Below are 18,208 nucleotides of genomic sequence, written 5' to 3'. Positions count from 1 at the left end.
CCCTCATCCTCTTCTGCTTCCATTTCTTCTTCCCTTCGTTCATCTTTCCATATCACCTCTTTGTCTTCTTTCCCCATCTTTCTCCTCAACATTTCCTTTCATCTACCCCTCTTCTTTCCATTATTACAGGCATAGAGATTTCATGAAAGATTGCCCCAGCGGTGCACTGGGGGAAGAGGTAAGCATTTCATTTAATGTGCTTTCCCTTCTTTTGTTCTCATTAATATTGATTTAACAATTGTGCCATGTCCCTGTTAAAAATAAGAATTTTGAGTTTTCATACCATTTTGATTATTACCAGTGATATTCATTTATTAATGAACCTATGCAAGATTCTTTTCTGGATTTTCTAACATTATTATGATGGCCATCCTAAACATATCCAAACCAGATAAATTCTTGTCATGTGTAAAAAAAACACAAAGTACAGTACATTCTATCAGAAGCCAATATACAAAATGTACACTCTAACTTGCAGGGATTTGAAATAAATCCAGATGGACTGTAGTATTAATTGAACCATCGATTTAGATTTAATCCTAAAGATTAAATTCTAAATTCAAGAGATTCATAGTCAAATCTTGTGAGATTTAAAAACAAACCTATAAGTATAAAGATTCAATTTTATATTTTTAGAGAACTGAATTCAAATCCTTTGAGATTTACAAATGAATCTTCAGAATTAAAACTAAATCCAAACTTTGATTGGTCACTAGCTACTCTCCACCTGGATTTATTTTCAGTCCTGGCAATCAAGAGTGTACTTTCTGAATCATTATGTTAAAAAATAAAGTATATGTACCTCAAGTCACATTTCCCCTACGCTTTAAGATTTTTTGTTCTAACTACATGTACGTAAAGGTGATTTGAATAAAAATAATAAAACGGCTGTTTTCGACTTGCTGTACGGCCGCCGTAGGGGGACTGAGGTATAAGTCATTGTTAATTTGCAGACTAGGCAATACCTGTATATGTCTTTTTTTCAAAGTAATACTATAATGAGCAGTCACACTAGCCTATGATCAAGGTGTAGTAGATGGAGGATGCAGCTTTACCTTAGCTGTTGTACTATTAAAATGGAAGTGATGTGTCTGATGCAGTAAGACTACCAGTGGGTGTGAAGCAAGCACTATCTTTCCACTTCAGGTTTTCTTTAGTCATTGTTTTGTTATTTCTCGACTATGATTTGGTTCAGCATTTTCTGAGGAAAATCTGCCATCGGATGTTTAGTTGATTAAAAGAAAAATTTAAACTAAAGCAGTACGGGAATGTAAGAGTGTTTGCTGTAATGATTTAACTGTAACATTTAATATTCTCATTAAAACTTCAACCTTGGCCAAATGAAAAATAACAAAAAAAGTAACTCTTGTTATGACAATCATCTCCATTGAAAAAATAGTTAACTTGAGGCCTGGCCTGCATGTTCATTCTAATTCTTGGGAATATCATTTGCCATGTCAGAAGAAATGATAGTGCCAAGTCCGGGAGATATTTTCAAAGGTGCGGTTTTCCTTTTGTATGGAAATGCAAAAGCACGACTCCATGGAATCATTCCCTTGATAAAGCTGGACTATATAGCTAGTTAGGGGTTTCAAGGCATTCCTCGATGCTCTCATAAGGTTTCCTATTACCCCTATGAAGTCGTTGGGTTTGCATTGGCGGGCGTAATGATGAGGCCATTGGTTGCCATGGGAAGTCATTGAAATATGATTATGATATTTATCCTTGTGTTATGCCTTCATGTGTCTGGGCTCTGACTTCGAAAAGATTCTCTGTTAAATAATTGAATTTGTCTTGAAAAAATTATGCAGGTACACCGCGTAGTATATTCCCCATCATTATATCTAAACATAACTTTGATATAATTTTCGAAGCCAAAGTAAAGCTTCAATAAAGGGCCATTTATGTGGAGTGTTGTGGCCCAGTGGATTAGTCTTCGGACCTTGAAACAGAGGGTCGTGGGTTCGAATCCCAGCCATGGTGTAATTTCCTTCAGCAAGAAACTGATCCACAGTTTGCTGCACTCAACCCAGGTGAGGTAAATGGGTATTGGTAGGAAGTAATTCCTTAAAAAGCTGTGTGCACTATGAACGCCTAGCTTAGCTAGGTAATATAGGAGTGCCTTGAGCACCTAACAAGGTGGATATGTGCGCAATGTAAATACCCTATATAATTAAATGTGAATTATATATTTGAGTATCATTTTACATTCCCATCTTACAAAAAGTGTATATTGGCCTTTGAATATTTTTTTTTCAACTGTTGATTCTTTGTGAAAATTGAAATTGCATTTTTGTTTATGTATGTACATGTAGAGCCCTCCCTTGGTGAGGTTTTAAATTGTTAACCCTACAGTGTAAATTCTCAGGCTATTTTGTAATCGCTTAAGCCCCCCCCCCCCCCATCTCCGCAATTGATTGTGCGGTTGCACCAAATTTTTCATGCATGACACCTTTGAAGTAATCTCCAAAATTATATTATTAATAGTAAAAGAAATTTCTAAATCAAGTTTTTCTGTTGTTGATTACTTCATTTATGATCTCCTATCTATTTGAATACAATATGTTATAAAACCAACATTTTCTGTCAAGTAATTGCAAAATCCTGAATCAATGAGAACGACATGTTTATCAAAGCAGCCCTTGGCAACCTTTTCTTAGATCTGTTGAAGGCATTTTTTTTACATTAATTCAACTTTAAAATATAAAAATGAAGTCCTACAGACTGTTATTCCATACATGTATACTAACTAAATGCACAATTAGAGTCTTGAGCAGAGAAAGTAAATGACAATTTTTCAGTCAGATAGAGTATCTTGAAAATATCTGGACAAATTTGATAATTTTTCTTCCTCAGTGTTTTCCTTGATTCATTATGAACAGTATATATTGTACAATGCACACCAATTTCAGGACTCTTAAGTAATCTTAACCAATGTGTAATAACTGACTACAAAATACAGTATGGCCCATATTCTGAAGTCAGGTTTAATTCAGACAAAGGTCTAACTCTGCTGAAATTATGGAGAGCCAAAAGTTCATAAATTCTGTTTATATTGTAGATTTCTTATGTTACTTTTTTGTTTCCTTTTGCTTTCATAATGAAGAAAAATATATTTCAGTTATCATTCCCAGACAATTATGAACAATTTGAGTGTCATATGAGTTAATGAATTGAGCGTGTCCTGTTAGGGATTTGTGCTCCAATTGGCTCTCCATTCTAAACCACAACTTTAGATAAGGGTTTAATTTAAATCTGAGTTCAGAATATGGGCCTATTACCGTGTTTACATGTGATCAGCTTTTGCATCGGCTCTCGGTTCAGAATCAGCAATTTTGCGCCACCAAAGTAGTAGGTTCAGAACCACGAGCCGATGCAGAATCAACTGTTTTACTACATGTAAACAGAAAGCCAATTCTGCATCGGCAATTGGCGCGCATTTCATTAACTTTACCATTGTGACGTACTTCAAAGCGCACGGATCCAGCGTTGTCTTTATTATGACGTATATATTGTTGGTGCACGGATCATTTCAGGTTTTTGCCACAAAAGCCGATTCTGAAAGTTCTGCGAGCCGATGCAGCATGTAAACGCAGTGCAAAGTAAACCCAAAAGCCGATCCCATATGTAAACAGGGTATATGTGTCTGAAATCTACATCATTTTATGAATACCCACCTTCTGTTTGCATTTCACGTACATATAATCTTGCAATTTGTTTTATGATATTGATTACTTTCCAGTCAATATTGATAATTTCTTTTATTGCACTGCCATGCTGGCTTTGCATAGCAAATTTGAAAAAAATGAGCTCCTCATCCCTCGAGCAATGCAATCGATATGTGGTGGTAAAATGCGACATTTCTCTCCATAAATTGCTGTCTGATGAAATTAATTTGCTGTGTTAGGTGGGAGATATGATTATGACGACTGCAGGGAAGATGCAGTAATGGTTGGGAATTGTTAAAGAGGATGATCAGCTGACGGGTATTCATGAAGTTATGCTTGAATTTTGAGAAAAGTGTGGATGATTTATTTGGAGAGAAAAAGACAAAAAGGAGAGAGGAGATAGTATGAGCGAAAGAAAAGAGTGTGGGAGACAGACAGGCAGATAGATGGATAGATCTACATTGTATAGATAAATATAGGTAGATATGACAAAGTATATCTGAAATTTGATGCTTATTTGCCAATCAAATATTCAAAGTTACTCAAATTTTTGATGTTCCCTACATCTTCATTAGGAGTAAAGTAAAGACAATGATGGGATAGATCAATTATAATCAGAGGTCGCACCCTTGGACATTGCTATGATTACAGTAGTCATGGTAACATGTGTTTTGTGATGAGATGATCAAATTGTTATTTAACAGTAATTAAGGAACAGAGGAAAAAAGATACAAAAAATAGGGTGAAAGAATAAAGAAAGGAAAATAGAAGAAAAAGAAAAAGGAGTAGTAGAACAAGGAGAAGGAGAAGAAGAAGAAGAAAATGAAAAAAAGAAAGAAAAGAAACAAAAGCAATACTGTGATACATAACAATTAGAAAATGAGAAATAAGTGTTGATATATGGATAGGTAGATAGATAGATCACAGTAAAAGTAAAGAATCATAAAAAACATACAATTTAAACATAACCTCGACATATTTGGTTTTCCATTATTTTAACACAGATTTAGACTATGGGTTTAGTTATAAAACACTGGAAATCAGAATCCATGTCTATGAAGGATTTAAATTTTAATCTTGATATATTGATTGGGGTTTAGTAACCAGTCAAAATCTGGACTCAGATTTAAATCCCAATACTTTATATTTTTAAATCAATGTCTATAGTTTTTCTTTTGTCCATGTAAGAAATACATATATTCAATAATTCACATCCATGAAAAGAAATATTTGAAATTTCATTAAATAGAATGCACATAGGCATATGACATCATCATCTCACTCATTCAAATGATTTTATAAAAAGGAGTTCCAAAAGTGAAATAGAAAATTCATTTAGAAAGGAGTTCTAAAAGTGAAATAGAAAATACAATGAATGGTTGAATTTTGATATTATCGCTGTTTAGCTTAATTGTATGGTACATGTATTACTAATGTAGTACTAAACATGTTGCCAAATGAAACCTTGTGGTCACTTATGAAGCCTAGATAGGAATTACAGATTTTGGTAGTCAAATAGATATGAATAAATTTTGTATCAAGGTGGAGTCAGTGCTTTCTAAATCTGCTCTATATCAGGGTAGATTGCACCTTTCAAGGTCATGTTCACCCCACAATATTGTTGATTTGTATAAGAGAGAAAAATCAAACAAGCATAACACTGAAAAGCTATCAAAATTGAGTGTAAAATAAGAAAGTTATGGCATTTCTAAGTTTTGTTTATTTTTCACAAAACTGTTATATGTACAAGTCAGTGATATCACTGATATGCAAATGAGAGAGTCCAACACTGACTATTTCTTCACACATCCTTGTCGCATTGCAAATGGGAGGATCTCCATGGCATTAGTGATTGCAATTTTCAAATGCTCATAACTTTCTCATTACTTGTCTGATTTTTCTCAAACTTTCTTTGTTCTTCTTTGATTTTTCTCTTTCGACACAAGCCTACTTGTTCCAAAGGTTTCATTCCCCTTTAACCAAAAACTGTTGAAATAATGGTAATTCCACATGCCCAGGGAGGAATGCAATTTTGTTTCACATGACAGTGAGGAGAAAATTCGAATTCTTCATATTTCATATAATAAAATACAAAAGAAATAGTGAGTTGGTGAGGTCATCATTCTGCTCATTTGCATATTGACCAGGATGTGCATATAACTGTTTTGAGAAATTAAGCAAAATTTAAAATGTCATAACTTTCTTATTTTACATCTGAATTAGAAATATTCAGACTTGTAATGCTGTTTGGATTTTTCTGCTTACATTCAAATCAACTTTCTGTTGGGGTGGACATGTCCTTTAAACGCTGAGAATCAGGGTCCTGCTCCCATGAGGCTGAACTTAATGTAGGCCCCCAAATTCTAGATGCAAAAATATCACATTTACCAGTAATTTTCCAAGGATGATGATATATATAGAAAGAGAGCAATAAAATTTTATGAGGGATAAAATGCATATCAATTTGCATGCATTAGCCATTGCCCATTAAGCATACTGATGGCCCAGAGAATGATGCAAAATAATATATCACAAAGCAGTCAGATTTATGGAGTAATGGCTGCTTGGAATTATTTCATCCACATGAGGAATTTATATCGTCGCACGCACCACGAACCGTCCTCTCTGCGCATTTCGATGCGAAAGTTAGTTTTGCAGAAAACGTATTTAAAGAAAAGTTTTTTAAAACCAGCAATAAGTGCACCTACAGGGAGAGCATATTATTTACATGCGTCTTTGTTTGATAGTTCAGGTTCCAAAGTTTCATCCTGTATCTTTATATTTTCTTGAAGTGAATTATTTACGCTACAGTGGACATCATAACAGAGCGGACGGTTCGTGGTGAAATCGCGAGGTGCGATGGCGCACTGTATCTATTCTACGAACCGTCCTCTCTATTACGATGCCCATTGTGGCGTGAATAATTCACTTCAAGAAAATATAAAGATACGGGATGAAACTTTGGAACCTGAACTATCGAACAAGGACACTGGTAAATAATTTGCTCTCCTTGTAGGTGCACTTATTGCTGGTTTTAAAAAAGCTTTTCTTTAAATGCGTTTTCTGCAAAACTTTCTGCAAAACTTTCGCATTGAAGTGCGCAGAGAGGACGGTTCGTGGTGCCTGCAACGATATGATACCCATAGCAAATACATGTTACAGTAGTACAATATCTGTGCAGAGATTCCAGAGAATATTATGAACACTTTAAAATGAAATCTAAGCATGCGATGGACAATGGACAAATCAAATTAGATGATTTGTGTCAACTTCTCTTGTATTTTAATGGAGAGGTTTGCACGGATGGCAATCAGTAACAGGAATGAAATTAATGGCGGTATGAACAGTGTAATTAGGACCTTTGCTTGTTTTGCTGAAGGATGTGTGCATATAAATGACAGAAGTAATGGTTAATTAAAGGTTAATTACTGATGTTGTTTACAAAGAAAGAGACAGGCATGTAGACGCTTTATATGAAGAGAGGCAGAAAATATAAATTAGACTGCATAAGAGAAAGTGGAGGGGATGGAAGAGAGAGAGAGAAAGAGAGAGTGAGTGTGTGGAAGGGAGAAATAATGAGAGAAAAGCAGATATGAACTTCCAATTGAAGTGGATAATGAAAGGTTAATGAATGATGTTTTGCAAAGTTTGGCACTCAGAAAGACGGACAGACCGACGTACGTGTAGGCATGGGTGCATTAAATGACCACTGTGCATTAAATGACCACTGTATAGCCAAAATATTTTCTCTTTTACTTTCATGAATTTCACTGGATTTCCACTGCTGTTCATGGCCCTCCCTACACTTGAGTGCAAAGTTAAAATTATTGAAACATATATGGATGGAAAAAAGGTGTTTTCTAGAGCAAAAGAATAAAAAAAAGTTGATTTATGATAATGTTGGCTATTATTGTATAAAATCGAATCTATCAGCCTTTGATCTCTGATTACTTTAAATAAGAACTTTGAATATTTATACGTACCTTAGCACTGAGTATATTCTCCTTCTGATGTTGTTGCAGAAGATTGCATGTTTTCTTCTTCAGATAAAGTAGGATGCTGAATAACTAAATTCCCTTTAGTCAGTGTTTGCTCATGTGCCTAAGTTATTGATTTTTAAAAAGTGTTTTCCCTTCTTTCTATATTCATCACTGATTTCCAGGAATTCCAGACGATATACCAACAGTTCTTCCCCTACGGGGACCCATCCAAGTTTGCAGGATTTGTTTTCAAGGTGTTTGACTCAAATAAGGTAACATTTTTTGTTTTAATTTGTATTATGAATATAATCTTTAATTCGATCTGCCAATAAATTTGAACTTTGAAAACAAATAATGCTTTATGTATCTATACACACCGGAAGGGGAAGACTGCTTCTCCATTAAAATGATTTAGATAAACAGAAATATCAAATTATGCTGAAAATATAATCAAATTTTTATGTGTAGTTTAAATGACAAATGCGAGTATGTGTAATTGAGTATTGTTAGTCGTGTATCAATCAGATATGATCATTTACGTCTGGGACTGACCTTAAAGGTCATCTTCTAGAAGATGTGACCAGCACTCAACCCTCAATTTTTAACTTCCCCACATAGCTTATTGGATTATAGCCTAATACAGGCGCACGCCACAATGCCCAGTTATAACATTTCAAAGTTATTTCAAAACTTATTTTCGCAAAACAGTTATATGCCCAGCTTTTACGATAATTAGATGAAAATTAGAGAGCTGATGTTGTTACAGTTTCACAATACCTATTATCACTATACCAAGAATATACAAATATTTAACCAAAATACAAAAAGAAATATTTTTTTAAAGGTATTTTTTATAAAAACATGACCCTTTTCTAATGCATCGCATGATTACATCTTCATGCATTAGATCATGGGCCACTCCAAATTTTGGTTATAAGCAATAGAAAATGATTATAATTATTGAAGTATTATAGATTCTGATTTTTGTCATGCCTGCATAGCAAACAAATTGCATACCATAAACCTATTATTCAAGTCCATGGGCATACTGATGTTAAAACATAAACTTTTGTGAATTCTTTTTTATATGTAATTTTGTAACTAAATTTTATTGAAACTTGGTCATAGAGTTACCCAGATTACTGATCATTACATGTACATGTTTCTTGTGCAATGTAACAACCAATCTTTCCCCCAATCTTATAATTTTGATCATTACTGCATCACAATATCCATTCCAATCTGATTTGTATTATGTAAGTAAATAGCAAAGGTTGGGAGGAATCTTGCTACTTCACGGGGCACAAGGAGAGCGTATCACAAAGGGAAAAGCACTGAGAACTCTGCTCCCTCAACCAATCACGTGCAAGGATATCAGTAGCTTATAACAGTACAGAGTGAAAAATCGTTGACGAATTGCTTTGCGTAAGGCTCCCCAGAACTGTGGCTCTGTCAAACAGATTTGCAGCAATTAGTCGGGGATGAGTCTGTAAATCCGTTCTTCGCTCACCATGTTTCCTCCAGATCTCAAAACAATCCTTGTTAGAAAACTTGGTATCTTAGCCAAATCCAGTATCAATCACCAGAAGGTAATTTATTGTCCAAAAATAGCAGGAATAAAGAAATTACTCAGACTGATTTTCCTCTCTCTTTTCCTTTGGTATATTAAACAACAATGTAATCAAATTTTTATTGATGTCTTGGCATGCGGATGCAAACTATCAATTTCATAAACACAGGTATTTGATTTCAAAAGGCACATGTTATTGTATTGCATTAAATTGCAGCATGATGATACATGCAGAAGACATAGGAGGATTTTTTTTTGCAAGGATACAGTTTTGGAGTCTTTCGCTTGTTAAAGGGGTTTCTTAATGCTGAAAAGAAAATGATTTGACCAGGTAAAGAAAAAATCAGACAAACAAAACACTGGGAATTTCATCAAACTCGGTCGAGGAATAATAAAGTTATGACAATTTAAAGCTTTGCATGGTTGCAGTGAAGCAGTTCTATGCATGTCTTCATGAATATTCAATGAGCCAGCTGATGATGCCATATCCCCACTTATTCGTTTTTATTTTATTTTGTAAAATTAAATTTATTCAAATTTGACCACAAAGAATGAAACAAAATTGGATTAACAGCTGACACATATTGAAGATACATGTAGATATTCATTGCTGGAACCTATGTTGTTACAAAGGGGACATATGCACAGATAAACAAAACTATGAAATATATTATGATTTCTAAACGTGAGAACAAGGAAAGTAGGTAAGTGACATCATCAACCAAACTAATGAATATTCATGATGGCATGCATATATCCATTTTCACAAATATTGCTAAACTTCAAAATTCAATTACTTTGTTTTTCATTTACTGAGAAAAATAGTGGGTATTGGCTTCGCCCAGGAGGGAGAATCAGAGAAATATATCAGACAAAAAAATATTTATCAACTAGAATTTAATTCGTCATGCGGACGAATTAGGTGGTCTGTCATGATTTTTCATTCAGAGTCGGCTAATGTATAAAATGAATAATTTAGATATGATTGATAATCTTGATTCTAGACATCCTAAGAATAAATTTTGACCATTGCTCAATGTGATTATTAATGTTTCCCATAGACTTTACACGTAAGCAATTTTGAGAATTACAATTCCAATATTGCAAGTGAAAAACGGGCATGATCCCGGCATCTGATCAAAAAGTGGAGGGCACATTACCGAAAGCCCAGAATCTCAGCTATAACATATTAAAAGCTCCGGGAAAACTGACAAGAAGAAATGGAGATATGGCTCACGAAATAGAGGAATGTCGAATCTAGTTTTGAGAAAAAGTCATGTCCCATAGAGATTACACACAAAATACATGTGATATGAAAAAAAACAATTATAATCTGTTTTATCTTGCTAAATTTTAACTTTCATACCTTTTAATTATCATAAAGGATCATGTAAGAGGTGGCAAAAAGAAAAAAAAATGAAAAAAAAAATCATCTTTTCTACCCCAGGAATCGAACCTCCGCCCTCGAGAAAGCAAGTCAAATGCGTTATCCATTGAGCCACGATATTCCCCATAGAGATTACATGTAAGCAATTTTGAGAATTACAATTCCAATTTTGCAAGTGAAATACGGACATGATCCCGGCATCTGATCAAAAAATGAAGGGCACATTTCCGATAGCACAGAATCTCAGCTACAACATGTTAAAAGCTCAAGGAAAGCTGACAAGAAAAAATGGAGATATGGCTCACGAAATAGAGGAATGTCGAATCTAGTTTTGGGAAAAAGTCATGTCCCATAGAGATTACACGCAAAATGAGGAAAAATGACATGCCTCTTTTCATCGCTGTTTTACGCAATGATGCGTTTCTCAAAACGAATATTCATGTTAACTGAGGAGAAAGAGTACATTCTAAACTACAACATATCAAAATCTGGGCGAAAACCAATGTATATTCGAGAAGTTACAAACAAATTTGCATAAATTTGATGACGTCATTTTTGAATAAATGAAATTTTTAGTTTAGGCGCCATTTTGATGACGTCACGAGATAATTTAGGGACGATGGTTACATGAAATCAAATCTACAACTCATAATCTATCGATATATGAAAAAAAAGTTGGGGGTCAATGGACTATTTAAAGAGCTACAGTGAATTTACAATAGGCATGTTTTTGCCCATATATGGCCTATAGTGAGAGCTCGCGCGCACACGTGCTGCAAAGTTTAACGGGTGTTAATTTCGTTATTAATGGTTGTAGAAGGTTGATCAAGGTATCAAATTGCTCAGAATTTTATTAGCAATGCAATGATATTAAAAGAAACGTTTTTTCTGCGTTGCGTTAAGGTGTAACGCGCGGAAACGCGCGCGCATATGTGCGCGCGCGCAAATTTTTGAAATGCTTAAAATGCCCTGAAACGTACCCAAAAAAATTTATAGGTCATTTGGACGATTTTTTTACCTTTGACACGCGCGTACGCGCGCGTCATGACCTTTACATGACCTTTGATGACATTGACAGTTGACCCTTGACATGAAGTTAATGTCATGTAAATATTGTTAATTTTTGACAATTGATAATGAAGATATGATCAAATGAAGAATTTTACAAAATGGCGCGTAGATGACGTCATCATGATCATATGACCTTGAAAAGCTTATTTTGCCGTCTCTATGATAGATTCTATATATGACGAAAAAATCAGCAAAATTGATTCAGCCAATTTCGAGAAAAGTTGGCGACAAAAAATAGGTACCATGAATAAAGAAATAAAGAAAATTCTGACGAAATCAAGAGGTGATCTGTCGTAGACAGACCACCTAATAATAAACAATCTTCAAACAACACACACCAATAGCTAGATCTACACATTGTCCTTCTCGATGCAAATGGCTTGAATAGCCTTCAACTTTATCTTTAAGTTGTCATTTGTTAATGAAGTTGTATTTGCCAGATGACTCCTTGGCTGGTTTACATTTCTCATTACCTACGGACATCATGGAACGGGGACCGAATGGAATGTGACATCGTCAAGCGCTGATTTCATTCTGTCATGGTGGGGGCAGAGGTGGTAGGGCCCAAATACGACTTGGAGAAAATCATTATTTACCCATAATTGTGTGATATTGAGGAATGGCTTAGGTTTAGGGGATTATGTTTTTAAGACTACATCACAGAATCGCAGTGCCTGAAAACTTGAGATAGTACCATTTGTACAATTACAAGTTGTGAGAGAGTGAGAAGGTCTCAAGTCTTTGTTCAAGTGATACATGTTAGTTTGTTGTGCCTCTCTGGCGCTTAACTGACAACATTGCTTCAGAGATCCTTGTGAGAGCAAGGGATATGTATTTTTTGAATGCTCCTTGACTATGTCATCCAGATGGGATACTCTATCCTCAAACATTACACCGATGTGAAGGAGTGGGGCTGTATACAATTTCGAGCCATGCAGTGCAATGTACTTTCTTTTGCTTTCGATGGATGTGTGGTAGGATCTGATGCATCCGATGATAAATGCTCACAGTGGATGATGCGAAATCCAAATGTCTCTAGAAATAGAAATCGTAATGAAAACCATAACAGCCTGGAGATAATAAGCAAGAATTGGTGGCTGTAATTATGGAAAGAAAAGAAAAGGAGAGAGAGAGATGGGGTGCGAATGACTGATTTTCTGAAATAATCGAGACAGTCAGACAGACAATGAGATAGATTGAGAGAGGGGGGTGGGGTGGTGACGAGTAAGGGGAGAGGGTGGGAAAGAGGTGGAGGGATGTTAGAATTAAAAAAAAATCTTGTATCTCGACAATAAATTTCCTGATCATAGAATACCTTGTCATGTTGGTGCAAGAAGGCCCTCAGCAAAACAATTTCGCCTCTGCATTGTTGCAGAAATGCCGTGCACATGTGCGCTCTGCTAAGGGTGTTCTTGCACCTACGCAATGACCTAGTATTCCTCGTTTTCCTAGTCAGTCTGAAAGCACCTAGGAACAAGGTGGGCAGACAGACAAACAGCTGACAAGATGATTAATTATTAGAGAGAGAGAGAGAGAGAGAATAAAGAGAGAGAGAGAGAAAAAAAACATCCAAACCTTAGGATAGATTGATGAGACATAGAATGCAGGTGTAGATAAGAAGAATTCAGTGAAAGATATACAATTAGCAGGAAAGGGGGGGGGATAAGATAAGAAAGATAGGGATTGAGTGTTAAAGGAGGAATGTGAAGACATGGTAGAGAACAAGATTTTTAGAAAAAAATTGGAGGTGATGACAGCAGGGCAATTCCATAAAATGATCAACCTTTTTGTACGTCCGACCCGCTTATAAACTGATCAAGTCTTGGTCATTTAAAAGCATTACAGACTGTCAAAAGATTTAAAAATCGGAGTCAGAAAACTTCACGAAGATCATACATTTGGGGGGCCGGACGTACATATTTTATGGAATTGCCCAGCAGTGAATCCAGGATTTCTTAGGTTGAGGGGCCCAATATTGATTCAAAACACATTCTGACAAGTTAAACCATTGTTAAAAGTGAATAGATGTTTGTACACTGTCTACTTGCTTTTATAAAAGTGACATTCTACACCTCTGGATGAATGCCCTAGAAAGAAAAAAAATGATGAGTGAAACTGAAAGATTGCTAGATTGAAAGATCGGAGTGACAACGTAAGGTAGATATCTAAAGTAGATATCAACATATAGAAATGAAATACAAGTCGTCCCAAATAAAGTAAAGAGTGAAATCAACAAGTCATATACCATTCAAAAAAGTATGTAAGCTACAAGAAACAACACAGGTATGTGCACTGTTTCTCAGTTCTCACCGATCTGAAGCCTGTCATGTCATTCTATGTCTGGAGGGTTGGGAATGCTAAGATTTTTTTTAATACTTTGCAGGTTATGTATTGTATTTCCTTCACAATAGTCTCACAGAAATAATGTATCGTGGAAAACATTTCTTACTTTGATTGTGATGGAACCTATAGCTCTGGACTGTTTTGGTCATGTTTTATTTGCCCCAGATTTGGCGCAGCTATGTCCAACTCTATCTACATTCATATTTGTATTAAGGTTTTGTGACAGAAATCTTGTCCATATAATTAAGAGCCAGACATATAAATCACAAAAGCATGGTCACGATAAGTCTTCATCCATTGTTGTGCTTTATAGGGTTCCGATTTATCAATTTCACTTTTTAGCTTCAGCTTGGGTGTTAAAGGTTGATGATGAAAGAAATAGAAAACCAGAATGAAAATCATGAGATAGAGGTGGAGAGAGATTCAGAGGAAGCGAGGGGGGGGTTGACTAGTGACTAGTCTGCTGGCACAGACCCTGATTTGATCAGCAAGTGTGTCTCCACGCAAAGACTAGCACATACAAAACTTGCTGTTTCAATTCAGCGAGAGAGCCTTCAGTACACAAGGCATGAGTAGGCTGCACATTCAGACCCTTAACTCGAGTGAGGGTTTGCACAGCAGACTAACCAATGATCATGACAACCATAAAAGAAAAGTTCCTCAAGGGCAAATGCTTTGTTGGGCATCAAATGAAAAACCCACTCCACACCTTTATTTTCCATGAACTAGATATCTAAGTTAGATATTGACACACACCGGAGTGACATGTTCGATAATGGGAAGAAGAAATATGGATTGAATAAAGAGAGAGAGGGGATAGAGAAAGATAGAGTGAGATGGAAGAGGGAGGAAACAAAGTCAGGGAGAAAGAAAAAAAGGAAGAAGGGGGAGGTAGAGAAGGGGGTAAAGTAAGAGAGATACATACAGATGGGGAAGGGCCAAGGTATAGAGGAGGGAGATGCATAAAGAAAGAAATAGAGAGAGGGAGGGGGTGAAAATAGACAGGGGAATGGCAAAAGGAGGGATGGAGGAAAGAAAGAAATAAAGAAAAAAGAAAGAAAAAGAAAGAAAGAAAAGAGAGCGAGCGAGAGGAAAGAAGAGAGGGAGGAGGGAGAAAGGAAGAAAGATAGAGATATACTGAAAGAAAAGAGAGGATTCTAGGAAGAAGGGAGGGAGATCTAGAAAGAAAGAAGGAAAGGAATGGAGAGGAAGGAAGGAAGAGAAAAGAAAAAGTGGGAGAGGAGAGTGAGCAGGACTGTGAAACAATAAAGAAGTGGTCCCCGGGGCATCCAACAGCTAGTAGTGACCACTCCATACCACTGGCATTTATCTGAAGTAGATATTGACACATTGGAATGACATGTTTATATTCATGGCTCGCCTGTGTCAACATATCAATTAGCACTCTGAACAAATAAAAATAAAGCTTTGGTTTATCAACAGCTGAGAGCAAGAAAGATGTATGTACCTCACTTAACCTCTGAATAGAGTGTATCTCTGAATGGATTTTTCTGGTCATAACTTGTAAACCACAGTGCCATTATTGTTTGAAGAGCTTGCTAGGTAATAGCTACTGCCTGTAAATTGTGATATATTCTATACTTTTTAGTCTTATGTAATAACAAAAAGCCAAACCCAGTCAGGTCAGCTTCAAGTGACTATTAGAAAAAAAATATTTTTGATAAACTGACAATGAAACTCTACACAGGTTTGATATAGAATGAGTAATGCATTTGATAAAAAAAAATCTTTTGACTTGATCATTATTATCAACCAGTTAACACCCTTTAGCTGTTACAACTCAAGATGGATTCCTTGAAATCAAATAAAGAACATAACAAAAACATATGAAAAAGAATATTATAAAAATGAACAGACTTTGATTTAAGCATATGGAGAGAAATGTATGTAATTGTTGGGGGCAAAAAGAAGTCTTAAGGCTGGTACCCAACAAAAATTAAAGGATGATATCCTGCTTGGATGTTCCCTCTATTTATTTCTATGATTGTTTTATTCAAGTAGTAAGCAGATAAATGTCAGAGGCAGAATAGTGTAGGATATATTTCAAGCCCCGGGATAATTTTAAGAATGGATTAGAATGGAAAGCTGAGTGAAAGCCGTTTCAGATTGAGAAATATATTAGCAGCTCCGGGCGTGCTTTATTAAGTCAAAGCCTGTATTAATTTTCAATTCCCATGCATTTAAATGGAGGTGCACAACTTCACATGGATATTTGGTAGGTATTTGTGATAATAGATATTTACATTTGATGAAGAATTGATAGATATCAGGGAAAAAATGTAATATTCAGTGGATGGATGGGCATGTAATTCTAAAGGTAATTTGAGAACCTTTATATAGTACAAAACATACCTCTTTCCATGATTGTGTTTGACTACTGCTGGGAAATTAATCTTGGATTTTGCATTAACTATAAGAATAAAAAGGCATCCATGTACTGCCTACATATTTGTAGAAAAAAAAAGATAGTTGGCCTTCATTTATAGAGCGCAATTCGTCGCCATGCTGCCCCTTCATGGTATTAAATGCACCTCATATACATATGTAAAGAACTCTTCTACACTCGTGTTTAAATCCACCTTGAAAACATACTTATCAAAAAATATATTTTGAATGAGTTAGTGCTGCGATTGCCAGCAACTTGCTCTTTTTAGCTTTTTCCGTCTTCTTCAGAGAGTGTGTATGAATGCATTTGTCAGTGTTATGCACTACATAAGCATGTTGATATGAAAAATGCTCATTTGTGCCTCTTTAGGGCTGATTATCAGGAAATCACACAGTTTTTTGCAAAAGCTTGTGCATCGGGTAAAAATTAGAGCAGGAACATAATGGCCCGAATTCACAAAGGTGGGCCAATTACGTCATTTAAGTCTAAGTTAAAAAGAATGTTTATAAATGAATATGCAAAATAATTCGTTTCATTTCTCCTTGCTTAAATCTCGTACATTTACCGCCCCACCCTCCCTGTGTGTTTGCTGGTGTTTGTTGATGCTGTATGTGCATTTTTTTTTCTTTTTATTCAATATTAATGTCATTCAATGTACTGGGAACTACTACTCACAAGTTTTTATAAACTTTTCTGTGGTTTCCAATTTTCTCTGATAATATTTGTCATTCTTGTACATATTGTATATATATATATATCATTTTTTTAATGCTGAGAAAATAAATAAATTGAACTGAACTGAACTGGTTTTGAAAACCCACGTTTTATGCAGATTTCCTGTATAAATTACGCTTAATTTAGCACGTATCGGGCACGTGTATAAAACATGTCCAATGCTGATGCGTGCATTTGTCACAGTGCGCCAAATTGACGCCTGTTACCATGGTTAGATACGCTATTTTATTCATGAGTCCACTGTTTTTATTCATGAGTCCACTCTTCAAACAGTGGACTCAGAATAAAATAGCGTATCTAACCATGGTAACAGGCGTCAATTTGGTGCACTGTGACAAATGCGCGCGTCAGCATTGGACATGTTTTGTACACGCGCCCGATACACACTAAATTAAGCGTAATTTATACAGGAAATCTGCAAAAACCATGGACTCAACCGTGGGTTTTCAAAACCACATTTGTGAATTCGGACCAATATCTGTCTTATGACATGGCTCTAAAGACATTAAATTTGACATTGCTTGAAAGTTGAAGAGTAGAACTTACCAAAGATTTCGCTTTAAAGTTAGATATGAATCATTTGTACAAAAACTGATTACCTCCACTGAAAACAAGTACTTTCAATTTACGACATGTGAATAAATATAAGGAGATTCCATATAAAACAAAAAGATTTCAGAACAGTGTTAATTCTTCCAAGTCTGGCAAGGTTATTATTAAAATGGTAAATAAGTTTTAAATTTGTGTAATGAATGTGCAATATTGTATTATCTATCATTTTATTTTTTATCCATTTTAACTCCATTTTTAACTTACACATATGTAATTTTAATTTGTATATTCATTGTTTATCTTAGTAATTTTGATTATTGTTATATATTGGCATTGTGTAAACATGTACAATTCATTATCTGACTGCCAATCATGTTTTTTTGCAATAAACCTGAATTGAATTGAATTGAATTGAATCTGGGTCAAATAGAAATTGTAGCATATCAGAAGAGGGTAAGATTGCCAATGCCACAAATGCTGTGAATGCATTACTGT

General features: G+C 35.3%; 1 protein-coding gene across 1 annotated transcript in view; it reads left to right on the top strand.

The window, feature by feature from the left end:
• LOC121429319 (neuronal calcium sensor 1-like) overlaps positions 1–18,208 on the top strand; it is a 70,011-nt gene that overhangs the window by 27,133 nt on the left and 24,670 nt on the right. The window contains exons 3-4 of the mRNA XM_041626327.1: positions 130–178; positions 7,831–7,920. Of these exons, the coding sequence (XP_041482261.1) occupies positions 130–178; positions 7,831–7,920 (139 nt within the window). The remainder of the gene's footprint in view (positions 1–129; positions 179–7,830; positions 7,921–18,208) is intronic.

Source organism: Lytechinus variegatus, chromosome 15, assembly GCF_018143015.1.
Source record: "Lytechinus variegatus isolate NC3 chromosome 15, Lvar_3.0, whole genome shotgun sequence".
Taxonomy (NCBI): domain Eukaryota; kingdom Metazoa; phylum Echinodermata; class Echinoidea; order Temnopleuroida; family Toxopneustidae; genus Lytechinus; species Lytechinus variegatus.
Note: the sequence above shows the minus strand (reverse complement) of the source record. Positions and strands in the feature narration are given on the sequence as shown.